The sequence below is a fragment of the Mugil cephalus genome, chromosome 11 (genome assembly GCF_022458985.1).
Source record: "Mugil cephalus isolate CIBA_MC_2020 chromosome 11, CIBA_Mcephalus_1.1, whole genome shotgun sequence".
NCBI classification, from domain to species: domain Eukaryota; kingdom Metazoa; phylum Chordata; class Actinopteri; order Mugiliformes; family Mugilidae; genus Mugil; species Mugil cephalus.
The window spans coordinates 15,730,034-15,753,421 of record NC_061780.1 but is presented as its reverse complement, the minus strand read 5'-3'; the positions used below and the strand labels follow the sequence as shown (position 1 = coordinate 15,753,421).

General features: G+C 43.0%; 1 protein-coding gene across 5 annotated transcripts in view; it reads right to left on the bottom strand.

Annotated features, from left to right (window-relative positions):
- grb10b (growth factor receptor-bound protein 10b) overlaps positions 1–22,035 on the bottom strand; it is a 59,263-nt gene extending 37,228 nt beyond the window's left edge. The window contains exons 1-4 of one of the 5 annotated variants that reach the window (XM_047598326.1): positions 21,435–22,035; positions 9,431–9,556; positions 2,177–2,248; positions 715–811 (exon numbers count right to left, since the gene is read on the bottom strand). In XM_047598326.1, the coding sequence (XP_047454282.1) occupies positions 715–811; positions 2,177–2,248; positions 9,431–9,481 (220 nt within the window). In that variant the 5' untranslated portion in view covers positions 9,482–9,556; positions 21,435–22,035. The remainder of the gene's footprint in view (positions 1–714; positions 812–2,176; positions 2,249–9,430; positions 9,557–21,434) is intronic. The other 4 variants (XM_047598325.1, XM_047598330.1, XM_047598329.1 and 1 more) reach the window with 4 other exon arrangements.
- Between the last annotated feature and the right edge of the window lie 1,353 nt (positions 22,036–23,388).

Below are 23,388 nucleotides of genomic sequence, written 5' to 3'. Positions count from 1 at the left end.
GCAAAGATATTTACCTGGCGCAGATTACCGTGAGCAGCAACGGGTGAAGACAACCGAAATATATTTTTTAAAAGTCCTATACTACAGCTTTCAAGTAATCTAAATTCGTCAGCCGCTCCATTCCTCCGGAGTTCCCTCCATCCCGGCTAATCCTGAAAAAATGACAATGTAATTTCTGCTCCATTTATTTCCCATGCCAGGGCCAAGCGTTCTAATTCACTGGTTGAGTCCTCGCAGACTCCCCGCCCTCACCTCCCATGCTGGGCCAATATTGTGCTTAAATCTCATGCTCCGATTGTCATGGGTGAACCGTGTGTGGCACAATTAGATAGACGGCGTAATTATAATGGCACCCTGTGTCCATGCAGATCACCCCATGCACAGCTGAAATGTTTACAGCGGAAGAGACCCAAATATATATTACAACACTTAACCCGCCCCCGTCCCGGCGGAGGATTATAAAGAGCTCCACACTGTCCTGAAACAAGATACGCTCGCCACGCACACACACACACACACACACACAGTGTGCAATATCATATGACCAGTCCCATTACATGTGTAAAATCACACGCAATGTGATGTCAGAGTGTTTGTGTCATTCAAATGTTTTACACGTCTAATGGACAAGCATCAGCTTACGCACAAGCACTTGTGCGCGAGCACACACACACACACACACACACACTTATTTACTGGCGGCGGGGGACCAACCTTGATTGTTAGGAGAGCTCTGATTGGCTGATTGCTGGAAGCTCGGACCAATGAGGTCAGCCTGTCTGTGATTGGAGGACCGGTCTATGTTGTCCTGCTGGAGGGGAGAGACACAAGAACAAAAAAAGAAAAAAAAAAGAAAGAATTTAAGACTTCACTCCGCTGGAAATTTCAAAAGAAGACATTAATGGAATAGGCTGTGCAAAGCACTAATACGTCTGGGACGCTAAAGCTCAAACAGAAAAAAAACAGCGCGTTAGAAGAGGAAATGTAAACATTAAACTTATCATAATTTAAAACAAAGAGCCGTGTTGGCGTAACCTTCGCTCTTTCCACACTGCCTTTATAGAACAACTTTTTGTCCCACGGTGTGTAAACGTGGCGTGTATCACTGCGCAGATGAATGGCTGTTTGAAAGACAGCCTCGAACACCCGCGTCCTGGTTTGACCTTTGTGCTACACAGCCTAAACAGATTCCCGTTACGGTTTAAGTTTTCCCTAAAGAGATGGAAATCAAGCAAAGGGATTAACTACGTTTATATTTGTATAAACATATTTGACTAGGACATGTTGCTGGTACTTAGATGTGCTCCAAATGACAAAGTATCATATTGTTTGTGTGTGTGTCTGTGTGTGCCTGTGTGTGCACGCGCGCGCGGGCGTGTGTGTGTGCGTGCAGGCTGGCGTCCTAACAGCAGGAGAGGGAACAGAACGTACCAAGGCCGACCATTGTGCTCAGGAAAAACACCACAACTGACGATGTGTCTGTGCGTTGCAGCGGCCGACCTCCTCTGATGCTGCAATAAAAGTTGTTGCAGTCGCTTGTTCTGCTTCGTGTTAGAGTAGAGACAGGCGACGCAGGCGGATTCTTTTACACCCTCTTATTTTTGTTGTGCCATATGATATCCCGCCCAATTTTCTACGGCGACAGATGCTTCCTGCTTTAAGTCGGAGTTAGACGGTCGCCTCTTTGGATACCGGGTTGTGGTGAAGACCAACGTAAATCAGCACACAACAAAGTCTCAGCAACTCGTTTCTGTTGTTCAAGTGTTTTAAACAACAGGGAACGCGCATTAAATGTGTTTTTTTCAAACAATATTTCATCTTTTATAATAAAACCGAGCAGACACGCTGCAAAAACTTTCTAACTGAATTTAAAAGGTTTTAGTGCTCAAATTATAATGGTGTTAAGGTTCTTTTACCTTCCCAAAAAAGACTTCATGGGGATTCAAAGAGAACTAACTCACTTTGAGGATAAAGCCTGAAGTGGAATTTCACCCTGATGTCGCCATGCTTCAAAATAAGGGCCCAAACTGACAAGACTGGAAACGTATAATCCCTGATAGGGCCTGAATTTCTACTTTTTCTCAACAGTTCAGTGCAAAAGAAGCCCGTGTTCCTCTACTAAACGGAACTTGGTGCACAAGTCAGGATACGGCTCTTTCCGCCGCCACCCGCTAACCTCGCTTCTGTACCGGCCAACCCAACCGCATCCAATCGTGACGTTGCACTGCTCCGCCTTTGAAAAGGGCCCCTGAAAAAAAGAAAATTTGGCCTCTTAATGGGACTAGCCTCCTTTTGAAATAAAGAAATAATTAAAACAACCGCCGCATCGCTAATTTTCTTTCCTATGCCACGGCATGGCCTGCCATTAACACACACACACACACACACACACTCTGGGGGTCCAGCTACCAGACTGTGACTGATCCCTACCCAGTCACCCAAACAGAAGCACCGGGACACTGTTTGGTTAGTGGGATGCTACGGAGTTAAGTTAGTGTGTGTGCATGCATTCAAGAAGGGATGGTCATGGTTGAGCTCCACTGAGCAAAGGCGTAAAGACTGTTTCACACCATATACTCGTTTTGAATGGCCGTCTGGAAGTAAATGAGAGAGCACACGCACATGCACACACACACACACTGGAGAATCATTAACGCACACCTTGATTTCTTTTGTGACTCTCACCACCAAAAATCCAACATGCAGACAGCTTTTGATTCCTCTATAGACAATAGAGAGAATGTTAACTTGAAGGATTTAGTCCATTTAGCATAATTCTCAGTCGTTCCACCGACTAGCTCCCCTAGCTTTATTTTATTCTATAGGGCGGACGCTACAAAGGGTAGAGTCCAAATGAGGTAACGCGTAATAGCTGACACCTCTCCTTTTTATGTCAGCCAAAGAAGAACACAGATGTTCTCCTTCTTTTATGAATTTTCTCATGTTGCTGGCTCGGTCTCCCTCGCTCTTTTACACTCAAAAGGCTCAAAGGCACAGAGACGCAGACACAGGCGCGCGCACACGTGCTGCTTACGTGCCCAAAGAGGGGTCAGATCAGGACTGAGGGTAGGCCAAGTTTTGACACGGAGCATATTAAGGCCCCTTTCACACCGATGAAGTTGAAAGGAACTCCAAATAGGAGTCAAGAGGTTGAGGGTTCAGCCTTTTTAAAAGGAGTCAGTGGAAGCTGGAGACAAGGCTCAGACGCTGAAAGCGGGACAGATACAAAGGTCTGGAGGTTGGGCCTCAAACATGAGATAAAAGTCTGAGACGCATGTCAAAGTCACACCTTAAGAAGGGGTCAGACTAAGGTTAAATGTTGTGACCGGGATTCAATATGAATCAATACTAGAATTACACAGGGGCGTGTAACTAAAGAGAAACAGCCGAAGCGGATCCGTAACAATACTTCAGCCTCTATTTTCATGTTGGCCCAGGGCGGGGAACGCAGTGTCAGACATTATTTTGGCAGCATTGGATTGATCGTCTGTGACTCCTCATTCAGATTCATTAATCTGATGCATACTCTCTGGGTTTTTGGTCCATTAATGTTTGTTTTTTTTTTTTTTCATAATTGCGGGTGAAATGTTTTGTCATAATATTGTCTGTTTCGACACCGTCTGTCTGTGTTCTTTTGGTTTGTTTTGACATTGTCTATCAGTGTCTGATTCTGTAATTGTCTGTGTGATTGTTGATTTAAAGTCTTCTCTGTCTGCGTTGTGAAATTACCATTTGTATTAAGTCCTGCGCGTTTACACCGATGACTAATGCATCAGTGTTGATTAATGTGCATAGTCCCAATTCAATAAACTAAAAACAATAATAAAGGTCAAGTGCAGAAGGAGGAGTGCTGACCTCCGTCTGGGGAATCACCCTCACCAATATAAATAATTTCATTCAATTTATATACTTTTACCATTGTAGCTCATTCACTTTTCGTTTCCAGTGATAATCTTTGAGTTGAGATTTTTCGAATTGTTGCAGTGATTTTCCAATCCCTCAGTTGCCAAAGACTTAACCTTGAAAATACACTAATAGCACCAACTTTGTGTACTAAACACAACTAATGCCAAAAATGAGTGCATCTTTCACGAGAAGGTACCCAATTACGCAGAGAAAAGTCAAGACATGGCACGCATATAAACCAGCATATAACCATGCAAATCCCTCTATCTATATTCTGTTCATCTTTCTACCGTCTTCAAACAGCTGAAGTCCTCGCCTACAGACTAAAGATTGAGTTGAATGAGATGAACTGATGCCACAAATTATTAAGGTCCAACTACACACTGATGGTCCACAGATCAAAGAAACATCCCATGCATATGTGCGAGTCAAAATTATAAATCAACCAGTGCGATGGAGACATCTTCTTCAGTGAAACTAAACCTTATCTCCATTAGGGCCGGGCCGTATCCAAATTTGGATACCTTGGATTTTCAAAATAAAATACCTCGTGCAAACTGCCGGTCGTAAAAAAAGACAAAAGAGAAACTTATTAACTATGTGGCATATTTACACATGTAGAAGCATGTTTAGAAGAACATACGCTGGGAAAATGGCAAAATCTGAGCAAGTAAACAAAGCCTGGCGGGCTAACGCTTGCTTCTGAAACGCTCCCGGTGGGTTTTGAAGATGCGCGCAGGGCAGACCAAATACACGACGCTCACGCAACGCGCCACGGACGGGCCCTACGCCGTTCAGAAACTGAATACCAAACGCTAATGATGAAACAATAACAACATAATGTGCACAATATTAACAACTTTTATCAGCAACAGCCTAAGAAGTGCAAATACAACAGTCAAACAATTAAACTAACATAAAGATCCAGAACAGTTTTTGCGCAGAATGTGCCGCACACACACCGACAGTGGACATAGAATTATATCTTATATTTAATCCTATATAAGTGCAATAATAAACTGATACTGTTGCCTCTGAAAGACACCACTGGTATACCCTATTGCCGAATTACCGCCCAACCCTAATCTCCATCTTGTCCGTGAATCTTCCCCATGTACTTCAGCAGACGCACATTTTGTCTCCCAACAAAGGGAGACGTGTGACTGTGATGAGCAACATGAACCAACAGGGATGATTTATAGTTTTTTTTGGATGTGACTGGTGAAAACTGTCAGGGACAGACTGCACACAGGTGCAGATGAAGAGCCTGTGCATGAAAATACTACAAGCGTGCCAAGCACAGTTTGGCAACGCTCACTTGACGGCTGTCTGCAGTGTGAGATTCACAGAAGCTGTAAAACACCTCACCATTTTTTTTTTTTTTTTTTTTTTTTACCGTGAACGGCATTTCCTCCATCAGCTTAGAGTTGTGTAAATCTTACACAAGGGTCCGAGGCTTACTTCAAGTCGACCGTTCCTACTGACAGCAGTGCTTGCAGGCTGTTAGAACGTACATGGACTAGAGGAAGCAAGTGGAAATCCCTTCTTATACAATTACCAAGAATGAGATCAGGAGGTCACGCTAATATCTACTCTCTTTGTTTTGATGTGGAAATTCAGGTGTGTAGTCCAAGAAAGATGGACAAGCTAAGCTATGACATACAGTATATTCATAGAACATAAACACATTAAGATTTCCATCAGATTTTCTGGTCTAAATACTTTCAACTAAAAGATAAGCAAATGTATGTTCTAATAGTAAACTGCAAAGCCTTTAATGTGCCATTTACCCTCCGGACACATAAACAGCTCCATAGGATGCCCCAATATTGTGACATACAGGGAGTTGTAAGCAGAGCCCAACAGCCCAACAAGACATGCACTTTGAACTTACTTTTGCTACTACACCATTTAAGGCCTAGAAAATGCAAAATAAAACAGAGGGATATTACAATATATGTGAAAATGGTATGCCGTAGAGTCAAATCCACTGGAAAGGTCTTTGTTTTGTGTTTTTTGACAACTTTTGCCCTGGGTCCCCATCCTCTACTCTTAAACACGGCAATCGCAAAGTCACAATTAATATGTCGTGACCAAATAGAAACCTCTAAGGGTCTGAACAGGTGGCTGGGAGTGGTGAAGGAAGCAGGGCTTCACACGTTGGCCAATAAAACTGAGACCGTATCGACAAACACAACATCAGTACCTTTCCAGAATCGATCCACGTCAACATGATCCAATGTCCAACATTTATAACTTTGAACATAGACCAACCTAATGGAGACTGCTAGATCTAATTTTATTTGTTTTTTTTCTTGAACTCGTTTACAGAAGTTAATGACACAACGTCATAAAAAAAGTTGCTATTGTGGCAGCGCGTAATGTGTCTAAATGGACGACAAAGAGCCAAGTGTAAAATCTGCAGACGGCCGCCTGCATAACACAATTTGCACATCGCGCACTGCATTAGTATCACTTGAAAACTTAACTGTGACAGAGTTGCAAAACGTTTTTATGTTTAACGTGTTCCGTTTCAGCATAATAAAAAATACGGGCAGGTGCACACTAGTCATTGGAGTATAAAATAATGAGGTAATTATTGGGCTTTTTATATATATATATATATATATATATATACATATATACATATATATATATATATATATAATGCACTCAGTTCACAGTTGTGAATTTAGTTAATCCTGAGATAAAGGGCAAAGTTGTTGACTTCAGTGGACCAAGAGTTTCTTTGGTTGACTACAGACGTGGAATGAAGGCACGCTTTCATGTCGTACATGTAATAACAGTCTCCGTCGACTCAAAGTTGAAATTGCTAACTCAGGGATTGCAGCATGCATACTGTATCTGCACTGAAACATGACTCTTTTCAAATCTTCCTGTCACAGGTGCAATGAAAAATCGAATGCAAATGCTTGCGATTCCTGGGATTACTGGTAGGTTACGGGAAACGGCGCACGATCTCGTTAATATGTAGCCACAGATAAAACAATCCAGTGGACCAATATAGATTTGACGAGGATGAAGACGAGAACACTCCGTTCATGCAGGCAGTAGTGTTTGCCGTGCTTTGCAGGGGCTCACTGTGCTGCGCGCAGTCTGTGCATGCATTCTAGTATGTGCTTCAGTCACGTTTTACTAGGCGATCAGATGGAGAACCAGATTACACTGACATTTATATAGCCTTACACCGTAGTTTTGAATCATCATGCCACTGGCAGTCCGCTTTCACCTGATTTGCCTCGCTTGGCAAACACAAATCATTTATTCACCAGTCGCGATTATACGGCTGAAACAAGATTAAAGTGGCGATATAATCCCCTGAGTTTAGCATGAGTGTTATCTTCAGCTGAATCTGTTTTGAATTGCTGCTGCAGTTTTATCAGGGAAAATCTTCCATAACCCTGGAATTTCACAGTGAATGGGTTTTCTCATTCAGCAAGTCAAGGTACATCTGTCATAGCTGAATGGTTTGCAAACAGCCGAGCGAGCGAGCGGGCGTGCGCGTGTGCTGCCGTGCGTGTCTGTCTGTGTACGCTCGAGTGTGTACATTTGACGTCCATTACACCGCCGCTATACTGGAGCAAGGAAGAAAGACCTAAATGCCGCCTCGTCCCTTCTCTTTACAATCTTTATATCCTCCAGTAATGGAATATTAGATGTCTATTAAATTGAACAATCCTTATTTTATTTCAATTGAATTAATAAAAAAAAAAATGGCAAGACAAATGCTGAGCTATTAGAGGGTGAGCTCCAAGATGCTATGCATGTGGCAAGCAGAGAGAAGATCAGCATACGCACAATATGCTACAATGCTCTGCTTCAAGTCTGTCTTTGGACACTCTATTACATGACCTGTGACTATTCCTAATTTCTTTAATAACTTATGGCTTATATCATCAAATGCGTCATTAAAAATAGCCTCGTCTTAGCAACACGACTTGAGGCAGACGCACAGAAACAAAATACAAGTGACCCTGACTCAACTCGACCACGTGTATTTGTGGATCGAGCCGAGTGGGTGGAGTCACCCATCCGCATCCAAACAGTGCCTCGTGCAACTCAGTGGTTTCTGTCCCTTTAAGGTGTGGAGATCTAGCAGACACCGGCAGACTGAAATCTCTATCCTCTAGCTCCGAGTTCAAAGGTTGCAGATAAAGCCGTGGCCAGAGCAGAGAGGAGACCAGCGTCTGATAGGGCTAACAGTGCTACTGCCCTAATCCAAATGTTTGAAAGCTCTTTGCTCTGTGGAAGCTGGTGAGGACGGGTTGGCCATACCTAAGACACCCGTTGTCAAGTCTGTTTTTTTTTTTCAGCTGAACAACAAATGAGCACAAAAGCTAACCTCACTCTGCACCCAGTGATACATCAAGTTTGTTTGTGTAACCAATATATTCTGTAACTATTAAAAAAAAAAGAAATCTGACATTACAATCTAAGATTAGATTAAAGTTTTACTGGTCAAAATACCTGACGATGCACATTAAAGTCAGCTACTAAGAGTGAGGACACACACATTAACAAAATAAAAAGTAGTTTAAACTGAACTTCTCCTCCACATATTTCAACCAAACTCATTTATTCCTGATTAGCAATGTTGATAGTACATATCTTCTACAAATAAACAAGAAAGAAAACCGTTTAATCATAAATACAATAAAAAGAAGTTTCCCTCACTCAGCATTTATGTTTCCAGCTGTATACGCTATACAGTAGCCTAAGTGATTTACACAATACTGTGTAGCTCAAATGTGTGGTCCTCAGATTTACATGGAGGAGATAAGGAATTTCCTCCGTGTAAATTTCCCCCTCATCTGATAGATTTACAGTAAACGACGGGGAATGTTTTTGTGTTTTGAGTCACTTGGCTGGCAGCTGATAAGTAACTTGAAATCTGATTTGTACTGTAAAACTAAACACACTCAGAACAAAAGGTCAGTATGTGTAAGTAAACAGAATCTGAGCAAAAAGGGCAGTCATTACCTGTAGTGTTTTAAAAGAAACTTTAGTGCCTTGGTTGGATCAACAGGGTGGCATCCCCCCTTTGTGAATTCAATGCGTTTAAATGGGTGGAATGTCGTGACGCTGTCAATACCACTTACCGACTCTCTTTTTACTCGGGACTGGACATAACAATGTAAACTAGGATCACAGACCTTTGTGCCATTGTACATATAAAAGTGTAAGGCAAATGTACTGTTGAGGGAACCTAAAGGACTGATTGAAAATCGTGGGTAAAGGCAGGATTTTGGTGACACATTTGATCGCCACCAAAACGGTTCAAATTCCACAGTCCCATCCAGGTAACAGCTTCCAATAAACTTAATTAATGTACTATGCACTAATAACCGTGCCCTGTTGATAAGCAAGTCCATCTCTGAGAAATAGGAGTCTTAGCCGTTTCATTTCAAATATAAAATGGCAACATTTTATCTCTACAAATAGAGGCGTTGAAGTAGCACAGAAATGAAGAAGGATTTCAACTCTTCGCACATTTGACATTTACCTGATAATTTGGATGATGCAGGAAATAATCCGGACATCCAGCCACAGCCATGCTTTGCGCTTTTCAGCACTTTTGTGCAATTTGTCTGGTTGGCTCGGTTTCAATACAAGATGGACAGAGGAGAACCTGCAGTGGAAGAAGAGCAGACAAATGGAGGTTAGTGGAAAACTACACGGGAAAGAGGGGGAAGTTCCAAATGAGAAAGGGTGATGGAAGGGGAGGAGGATGAAAGAAGGAAGGGTAAATGAAGCCTGAGAAGACAGATATAGCACAGAGCACTTCTTAACCCACATAAGCCCATAGTAAACAACATCAACAAGTAAGGAACCGTGCTTGGTTAAAAATAGATATGACCAGAGATTTATGCACACATCACCTTCGCGACATCACTCAAACTTTTTCATATTTGATACGGAGTACAAAGTTATGGTAGCTCACTGGAAAACAATGTTTTCTAAAATGATACATTTGAAACTTTGCGTTTGCTTGTATTGGAAACCATATTCCCAAACATACAGCACCTTTTGCTATAATCATTTGCAGTGGACTCACGCAGGAAGTTGTTGTTATTTTAGGCAGCAGGTAGGGGAAGACAATTCAGATGAGAGCAGCAGAGGCTGCAGCTGCATTAGCCTAGCAAGAGGATAAGGCTAGAGGGGCATATTAAGAATCCGGGCTGCAGGGAAAGACTGTTAGTGCCTTTCCCCAAATTTCTCCGATGCCAACAGAAACTACATCATTTAACCTTCAAGACTTCAATTTTCCTGGTACCGTTACTGCAGAAACCCTTACATATTGCTGCCCAGTATGCCAGGTTTGAAATATGCACTTTTACAAGCTATAGGTTGCTTGCACACAATGCATTCTGGTACATGTAGGCAGCTGTATGGGCAAGACAACTCTCTGTCAAAATAGGTCAAACAAGGGAATTATCCAAATTCAGCACTGTCTGGATGTGAACATAAAATGATGCAAATAGTCCCTTTATCTTTACTGTTGAGGGTAAAGGGCGCTTGAGCCGAGACAGAGCAACATTTCTTTTATTTGGATAATAAAAGAGTTGAATTAACTTTGCAGTACATCTCTAGATTGTGGCTATAAAGATGTTTTGCACTGACCATCATGCACGTCATGAAGATTCTGCGAGTCTTGTCGTCATGGGTTTCTGGATTCATTTCACCATCTGAATTTTAACCAATAATCTCACTCTGCTCCACCATATAGGATTAAATGACAGAGCGACCTACTGTGTGTGGTCCCTGCACAACTGGAACACAACTGTAATAAATGTTACACTTTAGGGGACTTAAATATGTTCTTCTGTTCTGAGACGCCTTCCTATCGGCCGTCCTTCGTCAAAATAACCATAAATTCAACAACATGGACTTTAGTCTATTTGAACTTCTTAAAGTGGGTATCCTACTAACCTCTTGGCACTGCTGCCACTGAACAAACACCTGTAAACACTGACCCAAAAATACCCTGCAGGCACACATCCAGGTCTGAAGTTAGACCCTGGGGTATTTTTGGAGCCAAGCGGCTCTCACTCACAACTATGACGGTCTTTTATGCGGCAGTTCATGACCCCCAGTTTGTGTATTAAAAATATGACCTGCCATTTTATAGACAGCTAATATTATCTCGTGTTTGCTTTAGCGGTTGCGAGCCAGCTGCACTTGCGGCCGCGCCGTGTTTATACGTGTGCGTTTCTGCTTGTACATGTGCTTTTGCATGCATACGTGTACTGAATGTGGGGGTGTGTGAGGAGGTAGGTGTGTCGGCTCTGTATTTTAGAAGTTTTCAGGGAATTTGAGAAGCTCTAGTTGTGTATCTGGCACTAGTGTACAGTACGAACACTCTGTCTCTCCAGTAGAGTCACAAATGCTAATTTGATGATTTCACTTTTGGACAAAGTATGTAGGACGACCCGACTCACTGTCTGGACTGACTTGGTCTCAACAGGAATCAATCGGGTCAAAAGGGAAAAGAGCTTATAGCTTTTCCACAATGCCTCACTTTAAGTACATACATTTTCAAACATTCTTCACAAAAAGTATTTGAATAAGTCTTGTAAGATCATTTGGTCAATTGGAGGCCGAGGACACGGAACGTCAAACTGTCAGTTTCGGAAATATATGTATAGTCATATATAGTCCTTTTGGTGAAATACACAAACCTCTTTAATTCTGCTGCACAGAGATCACAAAGTTAACTGTTAGAGTGCTAGGATCTAAATAATTCTCTATGTGGAGTTCTGCTATTTGACTTCAGAGAGATTAGTTATCCTGAAAATGTGTCAGCTAATGAGATATAACAAAGCTGTCGCTCACATTGTCGCTCTCCCTTTCCAAAGTTTAAAAAAAAAAAAAAAATGAAAGACAGTTTTTTATGGCTCAAAATTTTGGCTCACATATAATGGCCGAATCATGAATGCATTCTAAACAAAGAGCATGGCGCCACAATCACCGGGGACCTCTGAAAGGGCCCGCTTGTAATGAGCGCCTATGTATGTGTGTGTCACTGTGTCAATCCATGTGTGTGGCCTGGCCGGCCAAGGACAAGACAAGACGGCTCGTCATTTACACATTATTTACAGACACACAGTTTACAACAAAAACAGCACAAATTAACAACATCCCAAAACCCTCTAAGCAGCATCTCATTAAGCTCCACAAAGTGCCTGCGTCCGAATTCTACGTTGATTATTTTTCGGGAGGTATGTCGGGAGGTTGCGCAAGGACAGAAGTAAGCTTTCGACTGACTACATCAGACGCCAAACAAAACGGTCGTGTTTCCCCAGAGCTCAAATCCTTATCAAAACAGCCACTTTCATTTGGCAAGGATTAAACATATAACCTATAATCACAAAGAATTTAAGCTGTACTCAGCCTTTGAGTTGTAAACAGGTGTCAACTGTGACTTCTGTTTCAACTGTGCGTGATAAAAACATGGGAAAAAAGCTCAGGCGTTTCGTGTAGCATTAAAATACCTCAAAACCCAGGTTTCAAAGTGGTCATATGTGCCACAGCGACTCTCGCTGACTGATTTATTGACCAAACACACACACACGCACCTATCCTTAATTACTCCCTGACACATTCAAAGCCATTCCACTGTAGGGATTAGGCCCTCTCAGAGCCCTTTGATTCAGTTCCTTCCACTTGAACTGTGTACTGAAACCTAACCATCTCTGACCTTGACAGTGCAATTATCGTCGCACCAGAATGGGGGGGGGGGGACTCTGGGAGCCCGGTGGCTGTACCCAGCGGTGAGGTTCCTGCATCTGGATTAATTAAAGTGATTTTTGCCCAGACCAGCAAGCGTTGTCTAGTGGACTGACACAGAAGGTGCAGCTGAATGTGTTTTCCTGTGAGATTTTACCACCGTATAGGTCTGATATTCTGGATAAAGACTCAAGCATCATATGGGCAGTTTTAGCCAATTAAAACACAATTTATCCATTTCAGATACCTTAATGTGAACAAAAACTGAAGTAAACATGAAAAGAAAGATGGCATGCTGGAGTTTCACATGAACACGCATAGAAAAAAAATATTTTCTTTGCAGCTTCCAACCACTTTACCCTGTGGTGATGATGTACAGCAAATTTAACAAAACAGCAACTTTTTTGTTTATTGTGACGATTAACATCATTCAGTTTCCAGTTTCTGCTGCTGAAATCACATAAGAATTTAAAAAAAAAATTAAATTTAAAATTCCCTATCCTTTAGGAAACAGCCAGCAGCAACATGGTATGTACAACATGTGATTTGCACTTAATGAGCTAGATCGCGCAATGTTATACGACACTGCTCTTGAGCCAATAAGCCAGTGAAACACTAAGACAATTATTCAGTTAGGGCTTATAATTTCATTAAATTGCAACAGCTGGTAGTAACGGGTGCACATATGAAGCTAATCATGTAATCAGTATTTTAAATGGAAGATACCATAAAAAATAAAAAAAATAAAAACTGGGTTAACTATGCACTGGGCCGAGTGTTACAACATACGACTTGAGGAGTCATCTCTGAAACTTATAGTGAGGTATGAGTGGAAAGAAGTGGTGAAGTGGAAAAGGACAAGGTTTGGTCTATCTAAGGGTTAATCTGTTGATATGTGCTCACACCTCAAGGGTCCAGCTTTAACATCCCAGGATGATAAGCCCTGCGGGGAAGCCAAAAGAGAGGTCGGGGATCACCAGAAACCTTGGCTATTTAAAGTAAAGCCTAATTGAAACAGTAGAAACATTTCCCTGAAGAGTTGCCCTCTATTATGTGACCAGAGATTTGGATCAGAGATGAGTGTTGGGATGACTTGAGAGGCTGCAGGCTGGGCCTTCTATCCAAATCAAATTATTCATAAGGCAATTAGGGATTTCATTGTAAAAACAAAAGCCTTTTTTAGTAACATGTTTCTCTGAATACATTGAATTATGTATATTAACTGTCAGTATTGTCTTAATTTATCTTAAATTGAGTCATTACAGGTTTTACCCTCTACAAAAGAAGTCCAAAAGAATTTTCAGAGCGGGAAATGGAAATATTTTAACATTACATTTTAACAAACATGCCTTTCAAACTAAAAAGTCAGTTACATTTTTTTTGTCAAACCGACCTACCTGCCTGACGATCTGGTTCGCCTGTATTAACTGTCAACCTCTCTGTCTTTCTTCCTGCTTGGCATTTTGTCAGCGTATTTTATTTTATTTATTTTTTTCGCCTCTCAGTAGCTGCTGTCTATTTACAGGCCCGCGTGTATCAAAGCCTACCGGCCTGCCAACATCTGTACATTTCAGTGAGGCGTTCACCGCTCTATATACAGTATATTCCCGCCCTGTCCTAATTGGGACAAACTTCTAAATAGTGAGGGTATTTATAGAAGGGCATCCACAAAACAACTGTAGCATAAAGCTGCGCAGTGTTCAGGCAGGTCAGCTGACATTTAACTCGGATGCTGGAACGCCTAAGTAACAATTGACAAAAGCCCATTTAAACAGCATTAAAAAGCCATTCTTTGATTCTCAAACTTTATCCATCACTGAGTGATTTCATTAAGTGAAATCAAATACATGGCATGTGACTTAGGTATTGAGGGATTATATATGGATTCAAGTTAGCCATTCTGCTGCTGCCAAAGCTGAACCAACACGGTATTTTGGAACAATAGAAAAGCTGGATTACTGCATCTCCATTATGTCTTTGGAAGAAAGCTAAAGCACTTAACCAAAGACAGCTTCAAATATACAAACACACTAAGCCGCGTTTCCTCAGCAGGAACTTTACCCTGGAAATGGGAACTTCAGGCGGCACTAGACTTCAGGTTCCGGGAACCTCTGTTAAGCCCCAAACAGGGACTTAACACTTTTGAAAAAGTGCAGTTTCTCTGGAGGTGGAGCTTGCGTAACATTTACGGATGTTATGACACACTCTCAACACTTTATTTAAGTCTCTGCAATAGCATGTAGAAATCTAATGTTTTCATTTGAGTGTAGTATCCCCTGCATTTTTGATTGGCTTTTCGGTACTGGTCTTGTAGAGAATTCAATTCCAGTTGCCCTTTTTTGGATACCATTATTAAATCACAGTATTAAATCACAATAAACAGCAGCCCAGCTCGAATCTCCTTGATGCTGTTGCAGTGTTAGCGGATGCCTGCCTGTTACTTTATTTGAGGGATATTGTCCAATTTGGGACTAAACGTTCCTTGAACCTTCAGTGGAAACATGTCTTTACATAACCAAAGCTTGGTAGAAACACAAATTTGCCACAAATGTAGTGTTCCTGTCTGGTTCTACGGGCAAAAATAGCCCAACTAACAATTAATTATTCTCAAATGAGACCATCCGGGATGCAGATTAAACATCTCCCCAAAAAAGGACTTGCATTATCTGCTCTAAAATAAAAACCATAACCCAAAACCACACGGTGCACAGCGACAAGATCTGCAGAGCTCTGCTGTGTCAACTACTCTCCTTGTGTATATAATTATGAAATGTGTTCACCTCAGTCAGCTTGCCTTCAGCTGATTAGACTGGACACAGCTTAACAAGAGACTGTTCAGCTCTGCACAGTCATCTGTGGAACGCAGGGAGCACATTCTTTCCATATAGGCTACGGAGCGAAAAGACACATGTAGTCCAGTCAGTGAACCCCAACCTCATGGAGCTGCTTTATGGGCTAGCCGTGGATAAGAGTGGGTTGCGCACACCCACACAGAGATTGTAAGCTTCCTCCTCAGGTATCGTAGGGTCAAAAGGCAACTTGTTATGCCTCCAGGGGTCAGTTAGGGTCAGGGAACAAAGTGTTTGTTCTTTGACACCCTGGAGTAGAGGTCTGCAACTGACTGCTTTTTCTATCTCACACCATGCTCCGAAAGGTTCTACGAATGTTACTGTCGGTCCCTGCAGATGCACCATCTAAGCAGCTGCTGCAGGGATTGAGGCCTGTCACTGACCACCCTTTTAGCACTTGAGTGGTTCTATAATAGCGCCTGTCACAACCCACAAGGAAAATACGTTATACTGTCATCAAAAAAATAAAAATAAAAAATGGATTACCCTATGTTTAGAAACTGCTTCAGCTTGAGAAAGGAGAACGGACTGAGAATAAAGTTTCATATCTCTCTCATAGCTTTGGATATGAAATGTAATCCTGCGATATATGATGCTGGCTACATCCCTCACCCTCAGCCCTGGGGCATCAGTGAGACAGACAGTGCAGCTGGAACAAGCTGGACATACACTTATCTTTAAATGGAAGTATCAAAGGCCTGAGGAGACACACTCTTGGACCCACGAGCCAGTTTGGGTATTTGTAGCAGTAAAAGCTGAAAAAAAGAGCTGGAAACTGTGTGGCTGTTCTAAAGGCAAAGGGGGTCAATTTTAAATGTACCTGAATAAAGCAGATGGACATTTAGTTGGAAATCTTGTGCTTGATGTTCCACAAAATCGATAAAGTTTTAATCCGGACGCACCTGTAAACAGCAGCGTGCCCTTTAATCTCGGCAAACCAACCTCAGGTGAAAGTCAGAAAGTTGAACGAAGGGACAGACGAGCACACGTTGAGGTCTTTAACTATTCATCTCGTTTCAGATAGAACACAGAAAGCTGCTCCGATCAATTATTCATGTTCAGAGTGGCTCATGTGACTGTGTGTAATGTGCGGGTCGCCCACCGAGAGAAGGCCGCAGGGAATTATCATGTGACTTTAGTCGCACTAACCCTTAGCTGTAGAGAACTGTTTTGATTTTACAGAACAAAGCTTTACTGTTGGGCTTAAAGTTATTCACTCTTACTTGACTGCACGATCCTCCAACCTGCTTATGATACCTTTTAGAATCATTCGAATACAAGCTTCTCGTCTGTGATGGGCCTACTATTGTCACTGGCAGTTTTATGCACCATCACTCTTGTTTATCCATATAATCTCTAACTCTGTGGCCACTCTGGGCACCTACAGTGAATATGAGAACATTCTGCTTGATTTCTCTATTCTTTTTTATTCATTATTAATCATTATTATTAATTATTAATCTCTCATGGAGCTATACCTTGTGTTCTTGTTGGTATCGTGCCGAGCTCGAGATTCAGTGCTATATGGATGAAGTCACAAACGTCACCTCCGTAATACATATCAAAGGCCCTCGACATCCAAAGCGACCAGACCCTGAGCACACCCCCTTCTTTTCAAGTGCCACACCCACCAAACCCCCGGCGAGCCCAGCCGCGCCCCTCGTTTCCCACTATTGACCAATGCTGCACTGTAACGCAGCTATCCTCCCCCTTCTCCAAGCCCTCGGACAGCCCGAGCCCGAGCCCCAACCTCAGCCCCCCCCACCCCTCCCGGTCTCACCCCCTCCCCTCACCCTGCTGCACTCCAGCCCAGAACATAAACAGCGTCTTAATTCAAGAAATGGCACGGTTCCAACTCAATGACTGGGGCCTTGCGGAGAACGCATTGAAGTGAATGTACTGACCGTATGGCATCCCCTGGGGAGGGGAGGTCAATTATTCCACTGTATATGTTTAAACTAGCCAGACACCTTGAGTGATAATATTTAGCCTGACACCCGGAGTTATCAAAACTTCCTATAATCGTATAGAAAATGGACAATAAGTCAGTCGGGTGAGTCGTATGGATGGAGACTTTAGTAGTCTGCTGTGCTATAATAGGTTATTGTGAGCTGGAGACTCTATCCATCTACTAGCTCCAAATGCCTTAAATTCCTTAAATGTAGCTGAACCCTCAGAATTTACTACACATAATGCGTAACGAATAACCCTTAAAACTCTGCTCTAAAATGAAAATTGCACATAAGTTTAAATAACCAACCTTTAAGGCCTCTCAAATAATGTGGTCAGCGCTGGCTGTTGTTTTCTGCAGCAAAGCCACAATGAAAGATTTGAAGAGGGAGTTGAACAGAGGATCTCTGTCTTCTGTTTTAATCAGCAGATTAGATGGTAGTCACTCCTCGCTGGATGTGCTTGTTGCACATGTTGATTAGTCATTAATTGGCAGCTTTCATTATTTGTGAGCAGCAGCGTAAAGTGGGGCTATAAGAGAGAGCCTGATGTCATGCCGGGGGAGGCTGAATAGCACCAGTCTATGAGAGAAAGGCCCTTTGGAAACGTGGACAGTGCCTAATTGGATGAGGATTTCGTTTGGCTGCTTGGGAGGACTGTTCTTATGCAATGGCGTAGATGAATGGACGGGGCTTGGGAGCAGCGCTGCTTGTGCACAAGTTGGCTGCATCGGTGGCCCCAGGGGGGCTACATTAGACGGACTCATCCTTCTCGTGACACAGTCTGTACTGTTAAGGCATGTGGTAGCAGCTTGGAATGACCGATGCTGCAACACACACACACACACACAACTCCCACATTTGAACATCCTCTATTCAACAACGTGGAGCTGGTAGCTGTGCAAGGGGCAACCCAAACAAAATCGACCTTGTAAGTGAAACATTTAATTCATATCAGGAAAGGTCCTCCAGCTCTGTGTGATCACTTGAGGGAAAGGGGAACAGGATTTATTTTACTTACTCTTAGGAATGCTAACAAACTTGTCTGGCTGAAAAAAAAAAAAAATCACATTAACAAGGACTTAGCATAAATCCTATTTATAAGTAGCAAAGTACACCACATTCAGTCCTTATCCTTTGGAGAATAATACTAGAAATCCAGGGGTCAGAAAATCTTGTAATGTTCAGTGAAATACAAGTAAACAATAACAACACAAACTTTTATTTCTCTGGCAACAGTTGAGGCTCTTGGAACTTACTTCTCATAAAGCTGAACAAGATCGCTCGGTTTCAACTGCAGTTGAAACACCAAGAGCATAAAAGCAACAGGTGAGATGTACTGTCAAAAATAAGCGGTCAATTTCGTCTTGAGAGATGCTAACATATGGCACCATTTCAAAGATCCAAGCGCTTTGAGGCCGAGAAGCTCAACCCAGTGTTTAACATTTTAACAGAGAGAGCGAGTATAGAAATCCTGCTTGCTTATGTAACTGGGTCTGTGCTCAGCCTTTAGCCAGAAAACAAACAGCAGTCCCTAGCATCGCTGGAATCACTTTCTCACCGCTTTACAACCCAGCTGAAAATTTTGGAAGTCGCTCAGCTTTTAGGCCCAGGCAGAGTCAGTGGAATGACATGAATTGTGCTGCGGTGCCCCAACAGACTTGGGTTAATGGTGTCATGACATCAGGGAGGGGGTATTAACAGTGTATAAGCCTAGACTAACCAGTGCTGAATGACTGCTGGCTGACGCAAGACCCAGAGGAATGCTGCCTAGAGCACAACCACAAGCTCTTATACCACCAGTAACAGCTAATAGGATGGCTGGCCTTTTCCCCTTGGACCACAGCTCGGGCAATGTGCATACAAGTGGGAACACTAATCTACCTATATGTATTTGTAAATCAATAAACTTGATGAAGCTTTGGCCATCCAGCCAATGCCTGGAGTCGCTCCTGCCAAGCACCCAGTAGTTATGCAAACAAACACACAAATCTGACTCGTAAACTGAGATGAGCACAGCTTATTGTATGATTCTTTGCAATGTGTGCAGTCAGCAGCCTCTTGGCAGCCTGGAGTCTTTCAGAGTTCATGCCCCGTCATGCCTGTGCTTACTTAGCATGGATTTGAAATAGCAAGAACTGGTGCCCGGGGAAGGAGGCGGGGGGGTGGGGAGGGTGAGCGGTTGCCATGAGCACAGTGATGTGACCGCAACACGATTAAATGAAAGAAACCAGGATATAACGTGCAGGGGTGAGGGAAAGCGAAATCCTCTTTGGTGTGGAATGGCAAAGTGTCGACAATATTACATGCTTGAAAAGACCCAGCGGCAGCCTGTTGTTGGCTGTGCGTAGCAGCATGATCAGACTGCTTCATATTCAACCACAAAGAGGTCCATGTCTGTGTGCTCAGATGCTGGCAAGTGGAGTCAAATGTCAGCGATTAGCCAAATTGCATGTTTCCCTGACATGTTTTTCTTGCCTTTATTCTGAAAGGCACGTTGAGGTTAAACTAAATTTAAATACAGTGGATTTTAATCAATCCAATTGTTTCTAATCCGGTACGGACTGAAAGGCAAATTGGTTACGCTACATGCATTCAAAGCAACTAGACAAAACAGTGGGACAACAATAGTAAAAAGGTGAATGCTAGTTCTGGACACTCGGGACAGACTGCAGGATATCCAGTTTATCCTGTAAAAAAAAATGTCTCACCATGCAGCTCTTTCCAGTCTCACTCCACGTTCCCAGTGAGAATACTGATCTGCATTCAAAACGCACAGGCCAACATTGACGGTTCCCAGAATCATAAATTTGGGCGGTTACGCAACTTTCTGCAGACGCCACATGCAGCCAATAAAGAAATTGATTTGGAAGAGTGCCCGAATGACGGGGCAGATTAGGGCTATCTACAAAGAGTTGCTTTGCCAAAATGTTTGCACATAAAGATCAGATAAGGCTCGGGCTCCTCAACTCTCTCCTCCTTTCACCGTCTATTAGTGTAACTGTCATGGAACGGTTTCTCAAGGCTTTGCATAAGAGACAAAATACCGCAATCCTGGCTGGGTGATATGTGCTGCCATAGGGTTTTAAGAGGTGAAAAATGAGAGCTGCGTGCAATACAGATAAGAGAATCTGCAGCTGCAGCAGAGCATTTGGGCTAATGGAGAATCTTAGAAATGGTTTTAAGAGGAGATTCTTAATATTTTAATTCCACACTCATTCCTCTAAGTCTTCCTCTTAAGGGGCTAAATTGTGGTGGCTCCAAAATTGATTGAATTCAACAGTTGCTCGTTTTATTCGGACCGCCTGGAACATACCCAGGGGCCCTATGGGGGTCCCCGGAGCCCACTTTGGGAACCACCGCAGTAGGGCTCGAGTCGAGTCTCCTGGGAAAACGCTTCCTTCTCCCCCTCCCCACCCCCAAAGCAAATGCTGCCAAAAGGATAAGGCGATAAGGCGAGACTGGCGAAACTCTCGGAGAAGTGAACGAACTGAGGGGTGGAGGGGCAACACGGCGAACCGGAGCCCTTCTGGACGCAGTAGGATACGGGGGCCCGTGTAGGCTGCCGCGAAACAACTGTAAACAAGACAGGAGACTGGGATCAAAACACCGACCCCGCAGGCAGAGGCGAAACAGAGTAGATGCAAGGAGAGGTGAAGGAAAACGCACGGGATTCGGGAAGCTTATCGGCAGACCCCCGGAAAAGGCTAGGGTGTCTCCAGCGGAAGCTTCCCACTAGAAGGTACAGTAAGGTGGACATGTGAGAATGCAGCAGCCCGCTCCGACGAATCAACTTCTTTACAAAGTTCAATGACCGGCGGCCGTCGTCAGAGAGGGAGGCAGGTCCCGCTGAGCGGTTACGCACAGTGCGCACATGTGCTCCGAAAGGCAAAGACGCCGTGTGTCAAAACATGAAACTTTGACTGCATGTCAGTCGCGGCACTTAGAAAAAAAATCAGCTCACGCGGTAGCATGCACTCACCTTAGAAACAGATCAGATCAGACTAGACCAGAGCCAGGCAGACAGGCAGTCAGGCTACGACCCTCAGCCACAACACGGAGAGTGGAAGCGTGGAGATGAAGGGACACTCGGAAACGCGCTGGATCAGGCCACGGTGGTCAACATTCCCGGACTGGACAGGCAGACAGAGGCGAGGAGGAGGAGGAGGAGGTGGTGGTGGTGGTGGAGAAGGAGGAGGAGGAGGAGGAGAAGGCGAAAACAGTGGCTGCAAAGACTGCAGGCAGCTCATCTCATGCGGTCCGGAGAGGACGCGCACACACACTCATACAAACATACACGCGCGCTAACAACTCCTCCTCTTTAGGGCAGACCACGCCCACGCGAGAGAGGCCTGATTAATGCTGTTTTCAGATGGTCGAGGAGAAGGAGGAGGAGGAGGCGTGTTCACAGGGTTCCGCTCTTTTTTTATCTGAGGAGCCCTCTTTCCAGAAAGTCGAGTTGAGTTGAGTTGGTGCAGTTATAAAACACCCGGGATGAAACAGAGCACAGGATGGAGCCACTTCAAGACAGGGCAACGATCAAGGTTTGTAACAAGTTACGTGAAACACAGAGAGAGAGCAAGTCGGTAGCAAACGACTCCAGTCCCACTTAAAACAACATGTCATGACTGACCTCTTAGCATCCTTCCTCACTTCCAGCTTTAAATGGTATAGTATAGATATATAGGTCATGCATAAATGTGTATTAAAACACATTTATGCATGACCTATATATCTACACTGTCAATTTGCACAATACTGCTCACATATTCCATAACCCTATTTTTTTTTATCCATTCTGGCTTAGATTTAGATTATGTTTTCTTTTTACTGCTGTGTTCACAGTGAGTATCTTTCGGAGCTAAAAACAAAATCATACTGCACTCTCTTATTAACACCATTTATACTAATATAAAGGAAATGCTGCTTAAACAATTAACATATTTGAACAATAATAATTAAGGGAAGCCAAGGACATTACTAGCCAGATTTTGTTCTGGACTGTCAAGATTTAACTGACCTTTTCACGTCCTGACATATAAGTGTTTTGATTTTATTTGACTTGAAACATGAACCCTAAGATTGAATTAGTTTGTGTATTGTCCCTTAAAAATGAGGTTTTGGTGTTAAATTTAAACCTAGAAGCAAAATATCAACTTGGCCTTTGCTGAACTCTTATATAAAACCCCTAATTTCTTATGTGCATCATTTCATATTCAGCTGCGTGGGCATGAAATGTGCTTTTCATCCTCCTGTTCCACTGTTTCGTCGTAAATGCTGCGTTCGCACACCAAAAAAAGTAGTTCTCTCGAAAATAAATAAACTAACTTGACCAACTTGACTAACTTTACTGTTCCTTCCTTCCTGCAAAAGGATTCTGTGCCACTGTTAAAACGATGCACGTCCTCTAAAAGTTTCCATAAAAGGGGTATGTTCACACGTCTAAATGAGTGTACTTAAATGACAAAGAAGCATGACCTATTGAAGATATTTAAAATGAATGTAATCCATTCACCGAGCACAGAGCCTGAACGTTAAGCCTGTATTTATTACATAACACTTACTTGGAGATGTTTTGGTAAACGGCTAAACAATAAAAAGGAACTGGGTCAGTGTTGAAACTTATATCGACAGGGCTACATATTATAACCAAAAAAAAAAACATTTCAGGGCTAAAGCCGTGGACTAGGGCAGGTTCGTGGTCAACGCTGTAGTGAGTGCATAAGTAAAGGACTTGATTTTGAGCGTAAACCCTTTTCTGACGAGCGCAATCTGAAACCAACAGCACCGGTGTCTCGGAGCTGCGTGTATGTGTACATTGCACAACTGGGGGTCAAATCTCATTGCACCAGAGTTACCTCTCAGCACTGTTGTGTTTTTATCCCTCTGAGCCTTGCTGCATTGCATAAGATCTTATGATGTTTACATGGCAGAGA